Below are 18,952 nucleotides of genomic sequence, written 5' to 3'. Positions count from 1 at the left end.
GCGCTCTGCTCTGCCCTCTTCCTCGTGCCTGGGCACCACAGCTTTGCCCACACATCACGGCCCCTGCTCACCACACACCCCTCACAATCTGCCCCCATCGCTGACAGCTTCCCCTCACATGTCCCATGGCAGAGAGAGATCTTGTCACTAGGAGCTGGGCACCTCACCCCCTTCCTGTCTCTCCTCCCCCCAGCTTTTCACCACCAGGGGAGGATCCTTTATGATCCCAGGACAAAGGCTCTCAGATTCCAGAAAACAGCCTTTGGAACACCATTTACTACATCCATAGCTCTCCGGAAGGAGGGAATCGCTCACAGAATCTTATGTCCCTTCAGCAAGAGGATGACGGGGAAGAGATTTGGCAATGAGATGTCAAGAGAATCCCTTCAGCAGAAGCATATAGAAGCATATAGAGAATATCACAAGGGCTTTGCCCACTGCATCTAATCACATCCTGATGCACATGTGCATCCCTGATGTGCATGTGTCTCCTCTGAGATTACACTGTGTGGGGTACGTAGTGTTGCAAATGTGCTTTTATCTACAAGTGGTTCCTGTCACACAATCTCCTCCCTCAGCAGCACACGGAACAACATTTTCATTGCTTAGTTTTCTCCATCTTTGCTGTGTTTCCCAGCTTCTAAATACCATTTTCTGGGAGTCACAGCCTGTGCTTGTCACCCCCAAGGCTGGAGTCTTCCAAGGGTATCCCTTGATTTCATGTGGTGAACACACGGTAATGAGCAAGCTCCACAGTCTCTGCAGGGCTGCAGCCTGGAGCTGCAGGAGTTAAGGCTTAAAGGTAGGCTTGAAGCAGGGCTGGAGCACAGGCTGAAGGGCCACCCATGAGAGGGGATGGAGACAGGGCTTCAGGCAGGGACAAGTCCTGCAGTGTGGGTGTGCAGGCCTGCAGCAAGGGGCAGGGGATGAGTCAGTGGGTCAGAGCAAATAAGGCCTGCTGTAGCCTTCAGGGCCTGCAAGAGAATCAGAGAGCTGCACACGGACAGTTCAGTGTTGTTCAGTCACGCCTCGGGAGACGAGGTCCCTTTATCCACATTTCCATCACTTTTGGGCCTATGACATGTCAGCTCCTGCTTGTCCTACAATGACAGCATGTGCTTTTCTTTCTTCACCTCCACTGTAAAAGGCATTTCCCTTTATTGATTTCTTCTATGGCTTTGTAGCCTCCATTGTCCCACAGGTATTATGTTCCATGCTTTGACACATTAAAGCAAAGCCTTTAGCTCCTGGTGCTGCCTCCCGGAAGAAAGATGGAAGAAGTCTTTGAGCACCAGTTTCCATGGCATTAGAGACAAGAAGCTGAGCCCTGATGCTGCTGCTGCTGCACCTCAGTGATCTCCCGCTGTTGATCTCTCCCACTCTCACCTTTCTGCCATGCGCCATCCCTGGGAATGGTTCATGGACATTCCTGTGTTACAATCCCACCTTTCCCACGTGAGTTCCTCAGGGAGTGAGTGATCCACAGAACACCCAAGCTGAGCAGTTCCAGGCCTGTGCACACTGTGCATCTGCCTTGGCCACGGATAAACCTTCTTGGCTGATGGCAAGAGGGCAGCCTGCAGGCAGCTCACACTGCGTGTGCTTGCCTATGTCTGAGACTGCTGCAACAGTTCTCACGTGAGCATCCGTTTTGCTTGGCAGTAGAAAGAGCTGTCTTCTTCTTTCTGGAACCCCTGTAACAGCTCAGACACCCAGAATGGGATAACGTTCCATGGACAGGATGGGTCTGTTGGATGGTGCAAGATCCCGGGTTCCCAACACCTAAAAGGGCATAAGATTCTGTGAGCGATTCCCTCCTTCCTGAGAGCTATGGATGTAGCAAATGGTGTTCCAAAGGCTGTTTTATGGAATCTGAGAGCCTTTGTCCTGGGATCATAAAGGATCCTCCCCTGGTGGTGAAAAGCTGGGGGGAGGAGAGAGAGGAAGGGGGTGAGGTGCCCAGCTCCTAGTGACAAGATCTCTCTCTGCCATGGGACATGTGAGGGGAAGCTGTCAGCGATGGGGGCAGATTGTGAGGGGTGTGTGGTGAGCAGGGGCCGTGATGTGTGGGCAAAGCTGTGGTGCCCAGGCACGAGGAAGAGGGCAGAGCAGAGCGCGGTGGCCACGCAAGCATCCCCAGAGGCTTTGTGCTGCCGAGGCTGGAGGCCCCTGTGCTGGAGCTCCTGCAGCAGCGCTGTTGGCAGGAGCAGCAGGAGGTAGGAGAGCGGGCACGGGCAGGTGGGAGATGGCTCCTGGGCAGGGCCAGGCGGGCAGGGCTGGGAGCCTGTCCTGGCCACGCCAGGGGACGGCTCCTGCCTGGAGCAGCCTGGGGCTGGCGTGGGGCTGTGCGCAGAGATGGGGAGAGCGGGGAACGCCGATGGCCCTCATTGCCTTCCCATTGCTTGTGTCTCCTAGGAGGTGGTGGCAGAGGGAGAAGGCGGCCACCCAGAGCAGGCTCATTCTCCATGGAGGGCACCAACACAACAGACCTCTCTCTGAATTACACATATGATGGAAATTGGAGCTACGAGTGGGATGCTGAAAATAGTTGTGGAGATTCATTTGATGGATATGTGGTCTTTTTCCTTGCCTGTATGGTGATCTGTGTCTTTGGAATGGTGGGGAATGGGATAGTTTTGTGGTTCCTGGGCTTCCAGATGAAGCGGAATCCTTTCACTGTCTACATCCTAAATCTGGCTGTTGCTGACTGCTCTATGCTCCTTGTGTATTTTCTGTTCATATTGGGGTTTCTCAACACATCAATAATTTGTTTTGGTTTGTATTCTTTCCTGCCTTTCTTCAGGAAGTACATACATACAGTTCCATTCCTGTGCCACTTCTTTGTCCTTAGCAGCCTGGGTCTCCTGACAGCCATCAGCACGGAGCGCTCTGTCTCTGTCATCTTCCCAATCTGGTATCGCTGCCACCGCCCAAAGCCCTTGTCAGGCATCGTGAGTGGGGTGCTCTGGGCCAGCGTCGGCTCTTTCATGGTGTCCATTTATCTTTGCTATGTCTTTCGTCAAAGATATGGGACACTCTTTGGAAGTCTGATCACTGTCTACTCTGTGATTTTGTCATTCTTGATGTTGATTTCCAACGTGTCCATGGTCATAAGGCTCCGATGTGGCTCACAGAGACGGCGCCTGGGGAAACTCTATGTTGCTGTTGTGCTCAATATCATCTTCTTCTTTGCCTTTGGGATGCCTTTCAGCGTAAATGCTATCCTTCTACTTTTACATAACGATATTTTCTTTAATGAAGAAATGGTTCTTGTTCTGGCTCTGCTGAACAGCAGCATCAATCCAGTCATTTACTTCCTGGTGGGGAGCTGCCGGCAGCGCCGCTTCCAAGGCTCCATCAAAGTTGCCCTGCGCAGAGTGTTTGAAGAGAAAGCGAGGAGCAAGGAGGAGAGCCCCGTGCCTGAGGGCATCCCCATGGAGAGCACTGCCCAAGGCCCTGCTGGGCAGGGGGAGGCCTGAGCTCTGCTCCCCCTTCCTATGAGGCTCCTGTCCCTGTGTCCCCAAATAAACTGTGTGTGCTTTGGCTGAGCAGCCGAGTGTTGTGGTACTTTAGGGGAGCTCCTTGCGTGGGGAAGGTGGGAGAGAGAGGCCCTGGGGGAGCTGTGGCCGTGTCTCTGGTCCCAGGCAAGCAGGGCTCTGGTAAAGGGACTGCAAAGATGGGGAAGAGATGGAAAGCCCCTGGTGAGCCAAGGGGTTGTGTTAGGTCGTGGGGGGATTTGTGGTGTGAAGAGCAGGTCACAGGGAAGCACTGCAAATTAGAGAGAGAGGGAGGGGATGTGAGAGAAATTGAGAAAGAGAGAAGGCACTGGAAAACACTGCAATAATGGAGAGTGAGAGAGAGTTGAAAAGGAAATGAAAAAGTGAAAGAAGAAAATGAGAGAATTAGTGAAGGAAGGAAGGAAGGAAGGATAATTTAAAAATCAAAGAAAGCCTAAAAGAAAAGGCAGAAGTGAAGGCAAAAAGAAAGGCAATAAGAAAGGGAAGGAAATGCAAAGGAAAAATGATGGAAAGCAAGGGAATACAAGAGAAGGGAAGGAAAGGCAAGGGAAGGCAAAGAGAATGGCAAAGGGAGCAGCAAAGGGAAAGGCAAGGAATGTGAAGAAAAGAAGAAAGGGGAAGGAAGAGAAAGGAAGGAAAGGGAAGGGAAGGGAAGGGAAGGGAAGGGAAGGGAAGGGAAGGGAAGGGAAGGGAAGGGAAGGGAAGGGAAGGGAAGGGAAGGGAAGGGAAGGGAAGGGAAGGGAAAGGAAGGAAAGGAAAGGGAAGGGAAGGGAAATGAAGGAAGGGAAAGGCAAGGAATTATAAGGGAAAAGGAAGGGAAAAAGGAAAGGCAAAGGGAATGGCTAAGGGGAAGGGAAGGAAAGGGAAGAAAAGAAGAGGGAAGGGAAAGGAAGGGAAGGGAATCCAAGGCAAGGCAAGGCAGGGCAAGACAAGGCAAGGAAAGTTAAGGGAAGGGAAGTCAATGAAAGGAAAGGCAAGACAAGGCAAGTCAAGGGGTAATGAAGGAAAAGGAAAGAAGAAAGACAAGAGGAAATGAAGGAAAGGGGGAAGGAGGAAGGGAACTAAGACACAAAGAAGAATGAAGGTGAGAGAGGAATGCAGAGAAAGCAAACGAGAAGGAGAAACTGCGTCGAACAGGAGCCCCAGTCCCTCTGCTCACACAGACCCCGGGTTCAAGGGACTACAGGGTCACATCCAGCCCACTCCCAGTGCTGTTTGCACAGACATGTGCGGGGCTGGTGCCTCTAGATGGCAGGAGATGGGTTCTGATCACACGGAGCATCCTTGCTCTTCTGCTCTGGTGTCCAAAGCAGTGGTGAGCAGAGCCGGCCCTGAGCTCCTGCCTGATGGAGGGGCACAAAGGCAGGCCGGGCTGGGCTGCAGAGCTGGGCAGGCAGCAAGAGCACGCTCCTTACATGGGAATGTGCCGCACTCTTCAGTGGCAGGGTTCGATCCCTCTGAGCAAAGGATGGGTTCAGCAGTGCCCCTGAGCAGCACGTTCCCGGCACTCCTGCTCGTGTACTCATAGTAACTCCACTGAATGCACCTCTGTGCCCATGACCAGTAAAAGCCTGAAATATGGAAATTAACATGAGCAGATGTATGGGCCACTTTCTTCTGTACAAATCAGGAGCATCACACTTCTATTTGTGTGTACATTTGGTTCTCCAGCTCAGCATGAGGAGGAAGCCTGATGCTGCCACTCTGATCCTGGCCATACCACGAGGTGCTGAGCAGCTCTGCACAACTGTTTCAAGGCACACAGCCGCCAGGAAAGAGCAGCAACCAGCATGTGGCAGGGATCTGTGTTCACCCACCCATTTCCCTGCTTCTTTCCCTGTGGGAAGTTATCCATTCTTTCCCCTCTGCATGAAGTCATGGAACCACAGACTGGTTTATGTTGGAAGGGAGCTTAAAGCTCATCCAGTTCCAAGCCCTGACATGGGCAGGGACACCTTCCACTAGAGCAGGTTGGATGATGCTCTGAACGCCATCCAAACTTTCCTTAAACATTGTCAAGGACGGGGCAGCCACAGCTTTGTTTTCTTGTCTCCTTTTCCCTTCTTTTCCCTCTTTCTTTCTGCCTTCCTTTTCTCCAGTTTCCCACCGTCCCATCCGTTCTCTCCCCACCCTTCTTTCTCCCTCGTCCCTTCCTTTCTCTCTCCCTGCCTCCCTCCCTTCCTTTCTCCCCGCCTCCCTCCCTTCATTCATTCCTGCTTCTCTCTCTTTCTTTCTTTCTTTCTTTCTCTTTCTTTCTTTCTTTCTTTCTTTCTTTCTTTCTTTCTTTCTTTCTTTCTTTCCTTCTTTCCTTCTTTCCTTCTTTCCTTCTTTCCTTCTTTCCTTCTTTCCTTCTTTCCTTCTTTCCTTCTTTCTTTTTTTCCTTCTTTCCTTCTTCCTTTCTTCCTTTCTCCCTTCCTTCCTCCCTCCTTTCCTCCCTCCCTTCCTCCCTTCCTCCCTTCCTTCCTTCCTTCCTTCCTTCCTCCCTTCCTTCCTTCCTCCCTCCCTCCCTCCCTCCCTACCTCCCTCCCTCCCTTCCTTCCTTCCTTCCTTCCTCCCTTCCTTCCTTCCTTCCTTCATCCTTCCCCACTTCCTTTCTTCATTCCTGGCTTAATTAATGGCTTTCTCTCTTGCCTTCTTCCTTTTCTTTCTCTCTATCTCTTACGCTTTTCATTCCTCTTTTACTATTTTCTCCCTCACAGTCCATTTTGCAATGCTTCCCTTTGCCTTCTCCTCTACAACACAAATCCCCCCAGCACGCAGCAGGGGTCCTCCTTGTCTTCCCTGTCTTTGCAGTCCTTTCCAGAGCCCTGCTTGGCTGGGACAGGAGACAGGGCCAGAACTCCCCCAGGGTTTCTCTCTCAAGCCTTCCCCACGCAAAGAGCTCCCCCAAAGCACCACAACACTCGGCTGCTCAGCCAAAGCACACGCAGTTTATTTGGGGGGGACAGGGCCAGAAGGGTCTCTTCTGCTGACAGGCAGGATACGTCGCAAAGTGACCACATGCTAGCTCTATAATCTGCACAGTTTATTAAATAAGCACACTAAAGACAATAATCACACTATTGCACTGACACTAATGTGAATTAGATAAATATCTCTCACTATCTAGAGTGAACAAGCACAGTAAAGCAAATCAGAGATATATGGATCTGTAAGGAAAGTACCAAAGAAACTTTGCAATGCATCAAATCATGACTTTATAGAGACAACAGAGATTAAGAAGAAATACATCACCAGCTACCACAGAATCATCATCCAGTGCCACACTTCCAGCTGGGAAGCCCCATTGCATCTGATGCCAGGAGTCTCAGGTAATTGGGAAAATTCATATGCAGTGCGTCCACCCATAGGTGAGGCTTCTCCCATGGCCACAAGAGGGTCCTTCTTTTATACCCATACCAAAAAAAGCGGCTCTATGCCAGATCTCTGATTCTTTACTCATGGGACTGTGCAGTTTCTCATGATCTCAGCATTGTCCACGCTGAGAGCGTTGGCCAGGCACCCCAGTGTGGCCAAGTGTGAAGGTCATAGAACAGCTGAACCCGTCTCTTTCCTGCCTCTTTCTGACAAACACTCACAATGAACATAAACGTGTGTACTCTACCGAACACTGTGGCAAACAACATCCTTTGTTCTGTCTCTCAGGCATGAGAGGGAGTCAACTCTCAGCTAGGTTCCCATCCATTACAGGGTCATTGCAAGGGGGAGCAGAGCTCAGGCCTCCCCTGCCCAGCAGGGCCTTGGGCAGTGCTCTCCATGGGGATGCCCTCAGGCACTGGGTTCTCCTCCTTGCTCCTCACTTTCTCTTCAAACACTCTGCGCAGGGCAGCTTGGATGGAGCCTTGGAAGCGGCGCTGCCGGCAGCTCCCCACCAGGAAGTAAATGACTGGATTGATGCTGCTGTTCAGCAGAGCCAGAACACGAGTCACTTTTTCGACACGTAGAAAACCATAATACAAAAGATCATGGAAAGCTTTTATGCTGAAAGGCATCCCAAAGGCAAAGAAGAAGATGACATTGAGCACAACAGCAACATAGAGTTTCCCCAGGCGCCGTCTCTGTGAGCCACATCGGAGCCTTATGACCATGGACACGTTGGAAATCAACATCAATAATGACAAAATCACGGAATAGAAAATGCCCACAATTGCAGAGACTGTCCCATACCTTTGATCTAAGCGAGAGCAAATATAAATGGACACCATGAAAGAGCCGACGCTGGCCCAGAGCACCCCACTCACGATGCCTGACAAGTGCTTTGGGCGGTGGCAGCGATACCAGATTGGGAAGATGACAGAGACAGAACGCTCCGTGCTGATGGCTGTCAGGAGACCCAGGCTGCTAAGGACAAACAATTGGTACATAAATGGAACTGCACCTACGTATTTAGAGAAGAAAGGCAGGAAAGAATCCAAACCATAACAAATGGCCAGGCGGGCGGGGCTGGGAGCCTGTCCTGGCCACGCCAGGGGACGGCTCCTGCCTGGAGCAGCCTGGGGCTGGCGTGGGGCTGTGCGCAGAGATGGGGAGAGCGGGGAACGCCGATGGCCCTCATTGCCTTCCCATTGCTTGTGTCTCCTAGGAGGTGGTGGCAGAGGGAGAAGGCGGCCACCCAGAGCAAGCTCATTCTCCATGGAGGGCACCAACACAACAGACCTCTCTCTGAATTACACACGTGATGGAAATTGGAGCAATGTGGATCATGATGAACGTAAATGTTTACATGCATCGGGTGGACTTATGGTCTTGCTAGCTTTCCTTTTGGTGATCTGTATCTTTGGAATGCTGGGGAATGGTATAGTCTTGTGGTTCCTGGGCTTCCAGATGAAGCAGAACCATTTCACTGACTACATCCTAAATGTAGCTGTTGCTGACTGCTGTCTGCTCCTCTTGTTTTTTCTGTTCACATTGGCATATTTCAATTTAACAATCATTTGTTATGGTTTGGATTCTTTTTCTTATTTCTTCGATAAGTTTGTAGATGCAATTGAATTCCTGTGCCACTTCTTTGTCCTTAGCAGCCTGGGTCTCCTGACAGCCCTCAGCATGGAGCGCTCTGTCTCTGTCATCTTCCCAATCTGGTATCGCTGCCACCGCCCAAAGCACTTCTCAGGCATCGTGAGTGGGGTGCTCTGGGCCAGCGTCGGCTCTTTAATGTTGTCCATTTATCTTTGCTTCAAATTTGATGAAATTCATGTAACAATATTTAAAAGTGTGGCCATTACCTATTCCGTGATATTGTCATTATTGATGTTGATTTCCAACGTGTCCATGGTCATAAGGCTCCGATGTGGCTCACAGAGACGGAGCCTGGGGAATCTCTATGTTGCTGTTGTGCTCAATGTCATCTTCTTCTTTGCCTTTGGGATGCCTTTCAGTGCTGAGGTTTTCTTCGATCTGTCCCTTTCACGTAATTTATTTCCCGAAAACACCACTCTGGTGCTGGCTCTGCTGAACAGCAGCATCAATCCAGTCATTTACTTCCTGGTGGGGAGCTGCCGGCAGCGCCGCTTCCAAGGCTCCATCCAAGCTGCCCTGCGCAGAGTGTTTGAAGAGAAAGTGAGGAGCAAGGAGGAGAGCCCCGTGCCTGAGGGCATCCCCATGGAGAGCACTGCCCAAGGCCCTGCTGGGCAGGGGGAGGCCTGAGCTCTACTCCCCCTTCGCATTGACCCTCTAATGGATGAGAACCTAGCTGAGAGTTGACTCCCTCTCATGCCTGAGAGACAGAACAAAGAATGTTGTTTGCCACAGTGTGTTCGGTAGAGTACACACGTTTATGTTCATTGTGAGTGTTTGTCAGAAAGAGGCAGGAAAGAGAGGGGTGCAGCTGTTCTATGATCTTCACACTGGGCCACACTGGGGTGCCTGGCCAACGCTCTCAGCATGGACAATGCTGAGATCATGAGAAACTGCACGGTCCCATGATTAAACAATCAGAGATCTGGCATAAAGCCGCTTGTTTTGGTATGGGTATAAAAGAAGGACTCTCTTGGGGCCATGGGAGAAGCCTCACCTATGGGTGGACGCACTGCATATGAATTTTCCCTGTTACCTGAGACTCCTGGCATCAGCTGCAATGGGGCTTCCCAGCTGGAAGTGTGGCACTGGATGATGATTCAGTGGTAGCTGGTGATGTATTTCTTCTTAATCTCTGTGGTCTCTATACAGTCATGATTTGATGCATTGCAAAGTTTCTTTGGTACTTTCCTTACAGATCCATATATCTCTGATTTGCTTTACTGTGCTTGTTCACTCTAGATAGTGAGAGATAGTTATCTAATTCACATTAGTGTCATTGTCTTTAGTGTGCTTATTGTCTTTAGTGTGCTTATTGGCTTTAGTGTGCTTGTTTAATAAACTCTGCAGATTATAGAGCTAGCGTGTGGTCACTTTGCGACGTATCCTGCCTGTCAGCAGAAGAGACCCTTGTGGCCCTGTCCCCCTCAAATAAACTGTGTGTGCTTTGGCTGAGCAGCCGAGTGTTGTGGTACTTTGGGGGAGCACTTTGCGTGGGGAAGGTGTGAGAGAGAAGCCCTGGGGGAGTTCTGGCCGTGTCTCCTGTCCCAGCCAAGCAGGGCTCTGGAAAGGACTGCAAAGACAGGGAAGACAAGGAGGATCCCTGGTGCGTGCTGGGGGGTTTGTGGTGTAGAGGAGAAGGCAAAGGGAAGCATCGCAGATTGGACTGTGAGGGAGAAAAAAAGCAAAAGAGGAATGAAAAGAGTAAGAGATAGATAGAAAGAAAAGGAAGAAGGCAAGAGAGAAAGCCATTAATTAAGCCAGGAATGAAGAAAGGAAGTGGGGAAGAAGGAAGGAAGGAAGGAAGGAAGGAAGGAAGGAAGGAAGGAAGGAAGGAAGGAAGGAAGGAAGGAAGGAAGGAAGGAAGGAAGGAAGGAAGGAAGGAAGGAAGGAACGAAAGAAGGAAGGAAGGAAGGAAGGAAGAAAGAGAGGGAGGGAGGGAGGGAGGGAGGGAGGGAGGGAGGGAGGGAGGGAGGGAGGAAGGGAGGGAGGAAGGGAGGGAGGAAGGAAGGGAGGAAGGATGGAAGGAAGGAAGGGAGGAAGGAAAGAAGAAAGGAAGGGAGGAAGGGAGGGAGGGAGGAAGGGAGGGAGGAAAGGAGGGAGGAAAGGAGGGAGGAAGGAAGGGAGGAAGAAGGAAAGAAGGAAAAAAAGAAAGAAGGAAAGAGAGAAAGAGAGAAAGAAAGAAAGAAAGAAAGAATGAAAGAAAGAAAGAAAAAGAAAGAAAGAAAGAAAGAAAGAAAGAAAGAAAGAAAGAAAGAAAGAAAGAGAAAGAAAGAAAGAAAGAAAGAAAGAAAGAAAGAAAGAAAGAAAGAAAGAAAGAAAGAAAGAAAGAAAGAAAGAAAGAAAGAAAGAAAGAAGAAAGAAAGAAAGAAAGAAAGAAAGAAAGAAAGAAAGAAAGAAAGAAAGAAAGAAAGAAAGAAAGAAAGAAAGAAAGAAAGAAAGAAAGAAAGAAAGAAAGAAAGAAAGAAAGAAAGAAAGAAAGAAAGAAAGAAAGAAAGAAAGAAAGAAAGAAAGAAAGAGAAGCAGGAATGAATGAAGGGAGGGAGGCAGGGAGAAAGGAAGGGAGGGAGGCAGGGAGAGAGAAAGGAAGGGAGGGAGGGAGAAAGAAAGGTGGGGAGAGAACGGAAGGGACGGTGGGAGACTGGAGAAAAGGAAGGCAGAAAGAAAGGGGAAAAGGAGGGGAAAAGGAGACAAGAAAACAAAGCTGTGGCTGCCCCGTCCTTGACAATGTTTAAATAAAGTTTGGATGGCGTTCAGAGCATCATCCAACCTGCTCTAGTGGAAGGTGTCCCTGCCCATGTCAGGGCTTGGAACTGGATGAGCTTTAAGCTCCCTTCCAACATAAACCAGTCTGTGGTTCCATGACTTCATGCAGAGGTGAAAGAATGGATAACTTCCCACAGGGAAAGAAGCAGGGAAATGGGTGGGTGAACACAGATCCCTGCCACATGCTGGTTGCTGCTCTCCCCTGGTGGCTGCGTGCCTTGAAACAGTTGTGCAGAGCTGTTCAGCACCTCGTGGCATGGCCAGGATCAGAGTGGCAGCATCAGGCTTCCTCCTCATGCTGAGCTGGAGAACCAAATGTACACACAAATAGAAGTGTGATGCTCCTGATTTGTACGAAATAAAGTGGCCCATACATCTGCTCATGTTAATTTCCATATTTCAGGCTTTTACTGGTCATGGGCACAGAGGTGCATTCAGTGGAGTTACTATGAGTACACGAGCCGGAGTCCCGGGAACGTTCTGCTCAGAGGCACTGCTGAACCCATCCTTTGCTCAGAGGGATCGAACCCTGCCACTGAAGAGTGCGGCACATTTCCATGTAAGGAGCGTGCTCTTGCTGCCTGCCCAGCTCTGCAGCCCAGCCCGGCCTGCCTTTGTGCCTCTCCATCAGGCAGGAGCTCACGGCCGGCTCTGCTCACCGCTGCTTTGGACACCAGAGCAGAAGAGCAAGGATGCTCCTTGTGATCAGAACCCATCTCCTGCCATCTAGAGGCACCAGCCCCGCACATGTCTGTGCAAACAGCGCCGGGCGTGGGCTGGATGTGACCCTGTCGTCCCCTGAACCCGGGGTCTGTGTGAGCAGAGGGACTGGGGCTCCTGTTCGGGACAGTTTCTCCTTCTCGTTTGCTTTCTCTGAGTCCCTCTCACATTCACTCTTTCATTGTTTCTTAGTTCCCTTATTCCCTCCCCTTTTTCTTAATTTCAACTTTCCCCTTTTTCTTTTCATTCATTTCCCCTTTCCTTCCTTTCCTTTTCTTGCCTTGCCTTGCCCAGACTTGCCTAGCCTTGTCTTTCCTTCCCTTGACTTCCCTTCCCTTTCCTTAACTTGACTTCCCTACCTTTCACTTTCCTTGCCTTCTCTTCCCTTCCTATCCTTACCTTCCCTTTCCATTATCTTCCCTTCCTTTCCCATGCCTTGCCTTGCCTTCCCTTCCTTTAAGTTCCATTTCCTTCACTTTTTTCCTTTCCCCTCCCTACTCTTTTCTTCCTTTCCCTTCCTTTCCCTTGCCTTGCCTTGATTTCCCTTCCCTTCCTTTCCCTTCAGTTCCATTAACTTGCCTTGATTTCCCTTCCCTTCCTTTTCTTTCTATTGCCTTCCTTTCTTTTCCTTTCCATTGCCTTGCCTTGCCTTCCGTTCTCTTCCTTTCCATTGCCCTCCCTTCCCTTCCTTTTCCTTCTTTTGCCTTGTCTTTCCTTCCCTTGACTTCCCTTTCCTTCCTTTCTCTTTCCTTGTTTTGCCTTCCCTTCCCTACCCTTTTCTTCTTTGTCTTTCCTTTCCTTTGCCTTGCCTTCTCTTGCCTTCCCTTGATTTCCTTTTCTTCCATTGCCTTCCCTTCCTTTACTTTCCATTGTCTTCCCTTCCTTTCCATTGTCTTCCCTTCCCTTCCTTTCCATTGCATTGCCTTGCCTTCCTTTCCCTTCTCTTCCCTTCCCTTCCATTCCCTTCCATTTCTTTTCCTTCCCTTGCTTTACCTTCTCTTCCCTTGCCTTTCATTTCCTTCTCTTCCTTTCCCTTTCTTTTCCCTCCTTTCCCTTTCCTCTCCTTTTTTTTTCGTTTTTGTCTTCTTCCTGTTCCTTGCCATTCCCTTCACTGTTCTCTTTGCCTTTACCTTTACATTTCTCCTACCCTTTCGTTGCCTTCCTTCCTTTGCCTTCCTTCCATTTCATTGCCCTTTACTTTCCTTTCCTTTTCCTTTTCCTTTCCCATTCCTTTCCTTTATTTTTGCCTTTCGTTGATTGTTTCCTGTTCCTTCCTTCCTTCCTTCCATTCTTTCTCTAACTCTCAATTTTTCTTGTTTCTCCTTTTCTGTTCCTCTTCTTCTCTCTTCCACTCTCCAAATTTATATGTTTTCCTGTGTCGCCTTCTCTCTTTCTCTCTCTTTCTCAGTTTCTCTTGCATTACCCTCTTTCAGCCTCACTCTCCAGTTTGCAGGGTTTCCCTTTGATTTCTCTTCCACACCCCAAGTCCCTCAGGAATGAACCCAGTGGTCCTCCTCGGCTTCCCTGTCTTTGCAGTCCCTTTGCCAGAGCCCTGCCTGCCTGGGACCAGAGAAACAGCCACAGCTCCCCCAGGGCCTCTCTCTCACACCTTCCCCACGCAAGGAGCTCCCCCAAAGCATCACAACACTCGGCTGCTCAGCCAAAGCACACACAGTTTATTTGGGGGGGACAGGGGCAGGAGCCTCATAGGAAGGGGGAGCAGAGCTCAGGCCTCCCCCTACCCAGCAGGGCCTTGGGCAGTGCTCTCCATGGGGATGCCCTCAGGCACAGGGCTCTCTTCCTTGCTCCTTGCTTTCTCTTCAAACACTCTGCGCAGGGCGACTTTGATGGAGCCTTGGAAGCGGCGCTGCCGCCAGCTCCCCACCAGGAAGTAAATGACTGGATTGATGCTGCTGTTCAGCAGAGCCAGAACAAGAACCACTCTTTGATTAACGGAAATACCGTTATGTAAAAGTGCAAGGACAGCATTTAAGGTGAAGGGCATCCCAAAGGCAAAGAAGAAGATGACATTGAGCACAACAGCAACATAGAGTTTCCCCAGGTGCCGTCTCTGTGAGCCACATCGGAGCCTTATGACCATGGACACGTTGGAAATCAACATCAGTAATGACAAAATCACAGAGTAGACAGTGATCACACTTGAAAAGAGTGTCCCATATCTTTGATGAAAGAGATAGCAAAGATACATGGCCAAAATGAAAGAGCCGATGCTGGCCCAGAGCACCCCACTCACGATGCCTGACAAGTGCTTTGGGCGCTGGCAGCGATACCAGATTGGGAAGATGACAGAGAAAGAGCGCTCCGTGCTGATGGCTGTCAGGAGACCCAGGCTGCTAAGGACAAAGAAGTGGCACAGGAATTCAACTGCATATACAAAGTTATTGATGAAAGGATGAAAAGATATCAAACCATAACAAATGATTGTTAAGATAAAATATCCCAATGATAACAGAAAAAACAAGAGGAGCAGACAGCAGTCAGCAACAGCCAGATTTAGGATGTAGACAGTGAAAGGATTCCGCTTCATCTGGAAACCCAGGAACCACAAGACTATTCCATTCCCCACCATTCCAAAGACACAGATCACCAAATGGAAAGCTAGCAAGACCATAAGTCCACCCGGTGCATGTAAACATTTACGTTCACCATGTTCCACATAGCTCCAATTTCCATCATGTGTGTAATTCAGAGAGAGGTCTGTTGTGTTGGTGCCCTCCATGGAGAATGAGCCTGCTCTGGGTGGCCACCTTCTCCCTCTGCCACCACCTCCTAGGAGACACAAGCAATGGGAAGGCAATGAGGGCCATCGGCGTTCCCCGCTCTCCCCATCTCTGCGCACAGCCCCAAACCAGCCCCAGGCTGCTCCAGGCAGGAGCCGTCCCCTGGCGTGGCCAGGACAGGCTCCCAGCCCTGCCCGCCTGGCCCTGCCCAGGAGCCATCTCCCACCTGCCCGTGCCCGCTCTCCTACCTCCTGCTGCTCCTGCCAACAGCGCTGCTGCAGGAGCTCCAACACAGGGGCCTCCAGCCTCGGCAGCACAAAGCCTCTGGGGATGCTTGCGTGGCCACCGCGCTCTGCTCTGCCCTCTTCCTCGTGCCTGGGCACCACAGCTTTGCCCACACATCACGGCCCCTGCTCACCACACACCCCTCACAATCTGCCCCCATCGCTGACAGCTTCCCCTCACATGTCCCATGGCAGAGGGAGATCTTGTCACTAGGAGCTGGGCACCTCACCCCCTTCCTCTCTCTCCTCCCCCCAGCTTTTCACCACCAGGGGAGGATCCTTTATGATCCCAGGACAAAGGCTCTCAGATTCCATAAAACAGCCTTTGGAACACCATTTACTACATCCATAGCTCTCAGGAAGGAGGGAATTGCTCACAGAATCTTATGTCCCTTCAGCAAGCAGATGATGGGGAAGAGATTTGGCAATGAGATGTCAAGAGAATCCCTTCAGCAGATGCAGACAATGAGGCAGAGCATGGCCTTGTGTCATCTTGCCATGAGAAATCACCATTCCTCATATAGAGGACATCACAAGGGCTTTGCCCACTGCCTCTAATCACATCCCTGATGTGCATGTGTCTCCTCTGAGATTACACTGTGTGGGGTCTGTAGTGTTGCAAATGAGCTTTTATCTACAAGTGGTTCCTGCCACACAATCTCCTCCCTCAGCAGCACATGGAACAACATTTTCATTGCTTAGTTTTCTCCATCTTTGCTGTGTTTCCCAGCTTCTAAATACCATTTTCTGGCAGTCAAAGCCTGTGCTTGTCACCCCCAAGGCTGGAGTCTTCCAAGGGTATCCCTTGATTTCATGTGGTGAACACACGGTAATGAGCAAGCTCCACAGTCTCTGCAGGGCTGCAGCCTGGAGCTGCAGGAGTTAAGGCTTAAAGGTAGGCTTGAATCAGGGCTGGAGCACAGGCTGAAGGGCCACCCATGAGAGGGGATGGAGACAGGGCTTCAGGCAGGGACAAGTCCTGCAGTGTGGGTGTGCAGGCCTGCAGCAAGGGGCAAGGGATGAGTCAGTGGGTCAGAGCAAATAAGGCCTGCTGTAGCCTTCAGGGCCTGCAAGAGAATCAGAGAGCTGCACATGGCCAGTTCAGTGTTGCTCAGTCACGCCTCGGGAGACGAGGTCCCTTTATCCCCATTTCCATCACTTTTGGGCCTATAACATGTCAGCTCCTGCTTGTCCTACAATGACAGCATGTGCTTTTCTTTCTTCACCTCCACTGTGAAAGGCATTTCCCTTTATTGATTTCTTCTATGGCTTTGTAGCCTCCAATGTCCCACAGGTATTATGTTCCATGCTTTGACACATTAAAGCAAAGCCTTTAGCTCCTGGTGCTGCCTCCCGGAAGAAAGATGGAAGAAGTCTTTGAGCACCACTTTCCATGGCATTAGAGACAAGAAGCTGAGCCCTGATGCTGCTGCGTGTCTGCACCTCAGTGATCTCCCGCTGTTGATCTCTCCCACTCTCACCTTTCTGCCATGCGCCATCCCTGGGAATGGTTCATGGACATTCCTGTGTTACAATCCCACCTTTCCCACGTGAGTTCCTCAGGGAGTGAGTGATCCACAGAACACCCAAGCTGAGCAGTTCCAGGCCTGTGCACACTGTGCATCTGCCTTGGCCGGGAATAAACCTTCTTGGCTGATGGCAAGAGGGCAGCCTGCAGGCAGCTCACACTGCGTGTGCTTGCCTATGTCTGAGACTGCTGCAGCAGTTCTCACGTGAGCATCCGTTTTGCTTGGCAGTAGAAAGAGCTGTCTTCTTCTTTCTGGAACCCTGTAACAGCTCAGACACCCAGAATGGGATAACGTTCCATGGACAGGATGGGTCTGTTTGATGGTGCAAGATCCTGGGTTCCCAACACCTAAAAGGGCATAAGATTCTGTGAGCGATTCCCTCCTTCCTGAGAGGTATGGATGTAGCAAATGGTGTTCCAAAGGCTGTTTTATGGAATCTGAGAGCCTTTGTCCTGGGATCATAAAGGATCCTCCCCTGGTGGTGAAAAGCTGTGGGGAGGAGAGAGAGGAAGGGGGTGAGGTGCCCAGCTCCTAGTGACAAGATCTCTCTCTGCCATGGGACATGTGAGGGGAAGCTGTCAGCGATGGGGGCAGATTGTGAGGGGTGTGTGGTGAGCAGGGGCTGTGATGTGTGGGCAAAGCTGTGGTGCCCAGGCACGAGGAAGAGGGCAGAGCAGAGCACGGTGGCCACGCAAGCATCCCCAGAGGCTTTGTGCTGCCGAGGCTGGAGGCCCCTGTGCTGGAGCTCCTGCAGCAGCGCTGTTGGCAGGAGCAGCAGGAGGTAGGAGAGCGGGCACGGGCAGGTGGGAGATGGCTCCTGGGCAGGGCCAGGCGGGCAGGGCTGGGAGCCTGTCCTGGCCACGCCAGGGGACGGCTCCTGCCTGGAGCAGCCTGGGGCTGGCGTGGGGCTGTGCGCAGAGATGGGGAGAGCGGGGAACGCCGATGGCCCTCATTGCCTTCCCATTGCTTGTGTCTCCTAGGAGGTGGTGGCAGAGGGAGAAGGCGGCCACCCAGAGCAGCCTCATTCTCCATGGAGGGCACCAACACAACAGACCTCTCTCTGAATTACACACGTGATGGAAATTGGAGCAATGTGGATCATGGTGAACGTAAATGTTTACATGCATCGGGTGGACTTATGGTCTTGCTAGCTTTCCTTTTGGTGATCTGTGTCTTTGGAATGGTGGGGAATGGGATAGTCTTGTGGTTCCTGGGTTTCCAGATGAAGCAGAACCATTTCACTGTCTACATCCTAAATGTAGCTGTTGCTGACTGCTGTCTGCTCCTCTTGTTTTTTCTGTTCACATTGGCATATTTCAACTTAACAATCATTTGTTACGGTTTGGATTCTTTTTATCCTTTCTTTGAAAAGTTTGTAGATGCAATTGAATTCCTGTGCCACTTCTTTGTCCTTAGCAGCCTGGGTCTCCTGACAGCCATCAGCACGGAGCGCTCTGTCTCTGTCATCTTCCCAATCTGGTATCGCTGCCACCGCCCAAAGCACTTGTCAGGCATCATGAGTGGGGTGCTCTGGGCCAGCATCGGCTCTTTCATGTTGTCCATTTATCTTTGCTTCAAATTTGATGAAATTCATGTAACAATATTTAAAAGTGTGGCCATTACCTATTCCGTGATATTGTCATTATTGATGTTGATTTCCAACGCGTCCATGGTCATAAGGCTCCGATGTGGCTCACAGAGACGGAGCCTGGGGAAACTCTATGTTGCTGTTGTGCTCAATGTCATCTTCTTCTTTGCCTTTGGGATGCCTTTCAGTGCTGAGGTTTTCTTCGATTTGTCCCTTTCGCGTAATTTATTTCCAGAAAACACCACTCTGGTTCTGGCTCTGCTGAACAGCAGCATCAATCCAGTCATTTACTTCCTGGTGGGGAAGCTGGCCGGCAGCGCCGCTTCCAAGGCTCCATCCAAGCCGCCCTGCGCAGAGTGTTTGAAGAGAAAGCGAGGAGCAAGGAGGAGAGCCCCGTGCCTGAGGGCATCCCCATGGAGAGCACTGCCCAAGGCCCTGCTGGGCAGGGGGAGGCCTGAGCTCTGCTCCCCCTTGCAATGACCCTGTAATGGATGGGAACCTAGCTGAGAGTTGACTCCCTCTCATGCCTGAGAGACAGAACAAAGGATGTTGTTTGCAGCAGGGTGTTCGGTAGAGTACACACGTTTATGTTCATTGTGAGTGTTTGTCAGAAAGAGGCAGGAAAGAGAGGGGTGCAGCTGTTCTATGACCTTCACACTTGGCCACACTGGGGTGCCTGGACAACGCTCTCAGCGTGGACAATGCTGAGATCATGAGAAACTGCACAGTCCCATGAGTAAACAATCAGAGATCTGGCATAAAGCCGCTTGTTTTGGTATGGGTATAAAAG

General features: G+C 50.7%; 3 protein-coding genes across 3 annotated transcripts; 2 read left to right on the top strand and 1 right to left on the bottom strand.

The window, feature by feature from the left end:
* Positions 1–2,594: 2,594 nt before the first annotated feature.
* On the top strand, positions 2,595–3,479 carry LOC117436129 (proto-oncogene Mas-like). Its single transcript, XM_034062333.1, has one exon. The coding sequence runs from the start codon at positions 2,595–2,597 to the stop codon at positions 3,477–3,479; it is 885 nt and encodes a 294-aa protein (XP_033918224.1).
* Positions 3,480–8,258: 4,779 nt separating this feature from the next.
* Positions 8,259–9,164, top strand: LOC117436128 (mas-related G-protein coupled receptor member B2-like). Its single transcript, XM_034062331.1, has one exon. It carries the CDS (start codon positions 8,259–8,261, stop codon positions 9,162–9,164), a length of 906 nt encoding a protein of 301 aa, XP_033918222.1.
* Positions 9,165–13,758: 4,594 nt separating this feature from the next.
* Positions 13,759–14,652, bottom strand: LOC115946445 (mas-related G-protein coupled receptor member H-like). Its single transcript, XM_031048630.2, has one exon. The coding sequence runs from the start codon at positions 14,650–14,652 to the stop codon at positions 13,759–13,761; it is 894 nt and encodes a 297-aa protein (XP_030904490.2).
* Between the last annotated feature and the right edge of the window lie 4,300 nt (positions 14,653–18,952).

This window comes from Melopsittacus undulatus, chromosome 4, assembly GCF_012275295.1.
Source record: "Melopsittacus undulatus isolate bMelUnd1 chromosome 4, bMelUnd1.mat.Z, whole genome shotgun sequence".
In the NCBI taxonomy this organism is placed as follows: domain Eukaryota; kingdom Metazoa; phylum Chordata; class Aves; order Psittaciformes; family Psittaculidae; genus Melopsittacus; species Melopsittacus undulatus.
The sequence above is the reverse complement of the archived record's forward strand: the minus strand, read 5'-3'. Positions and strand labels throughout refer to the sequence as shown.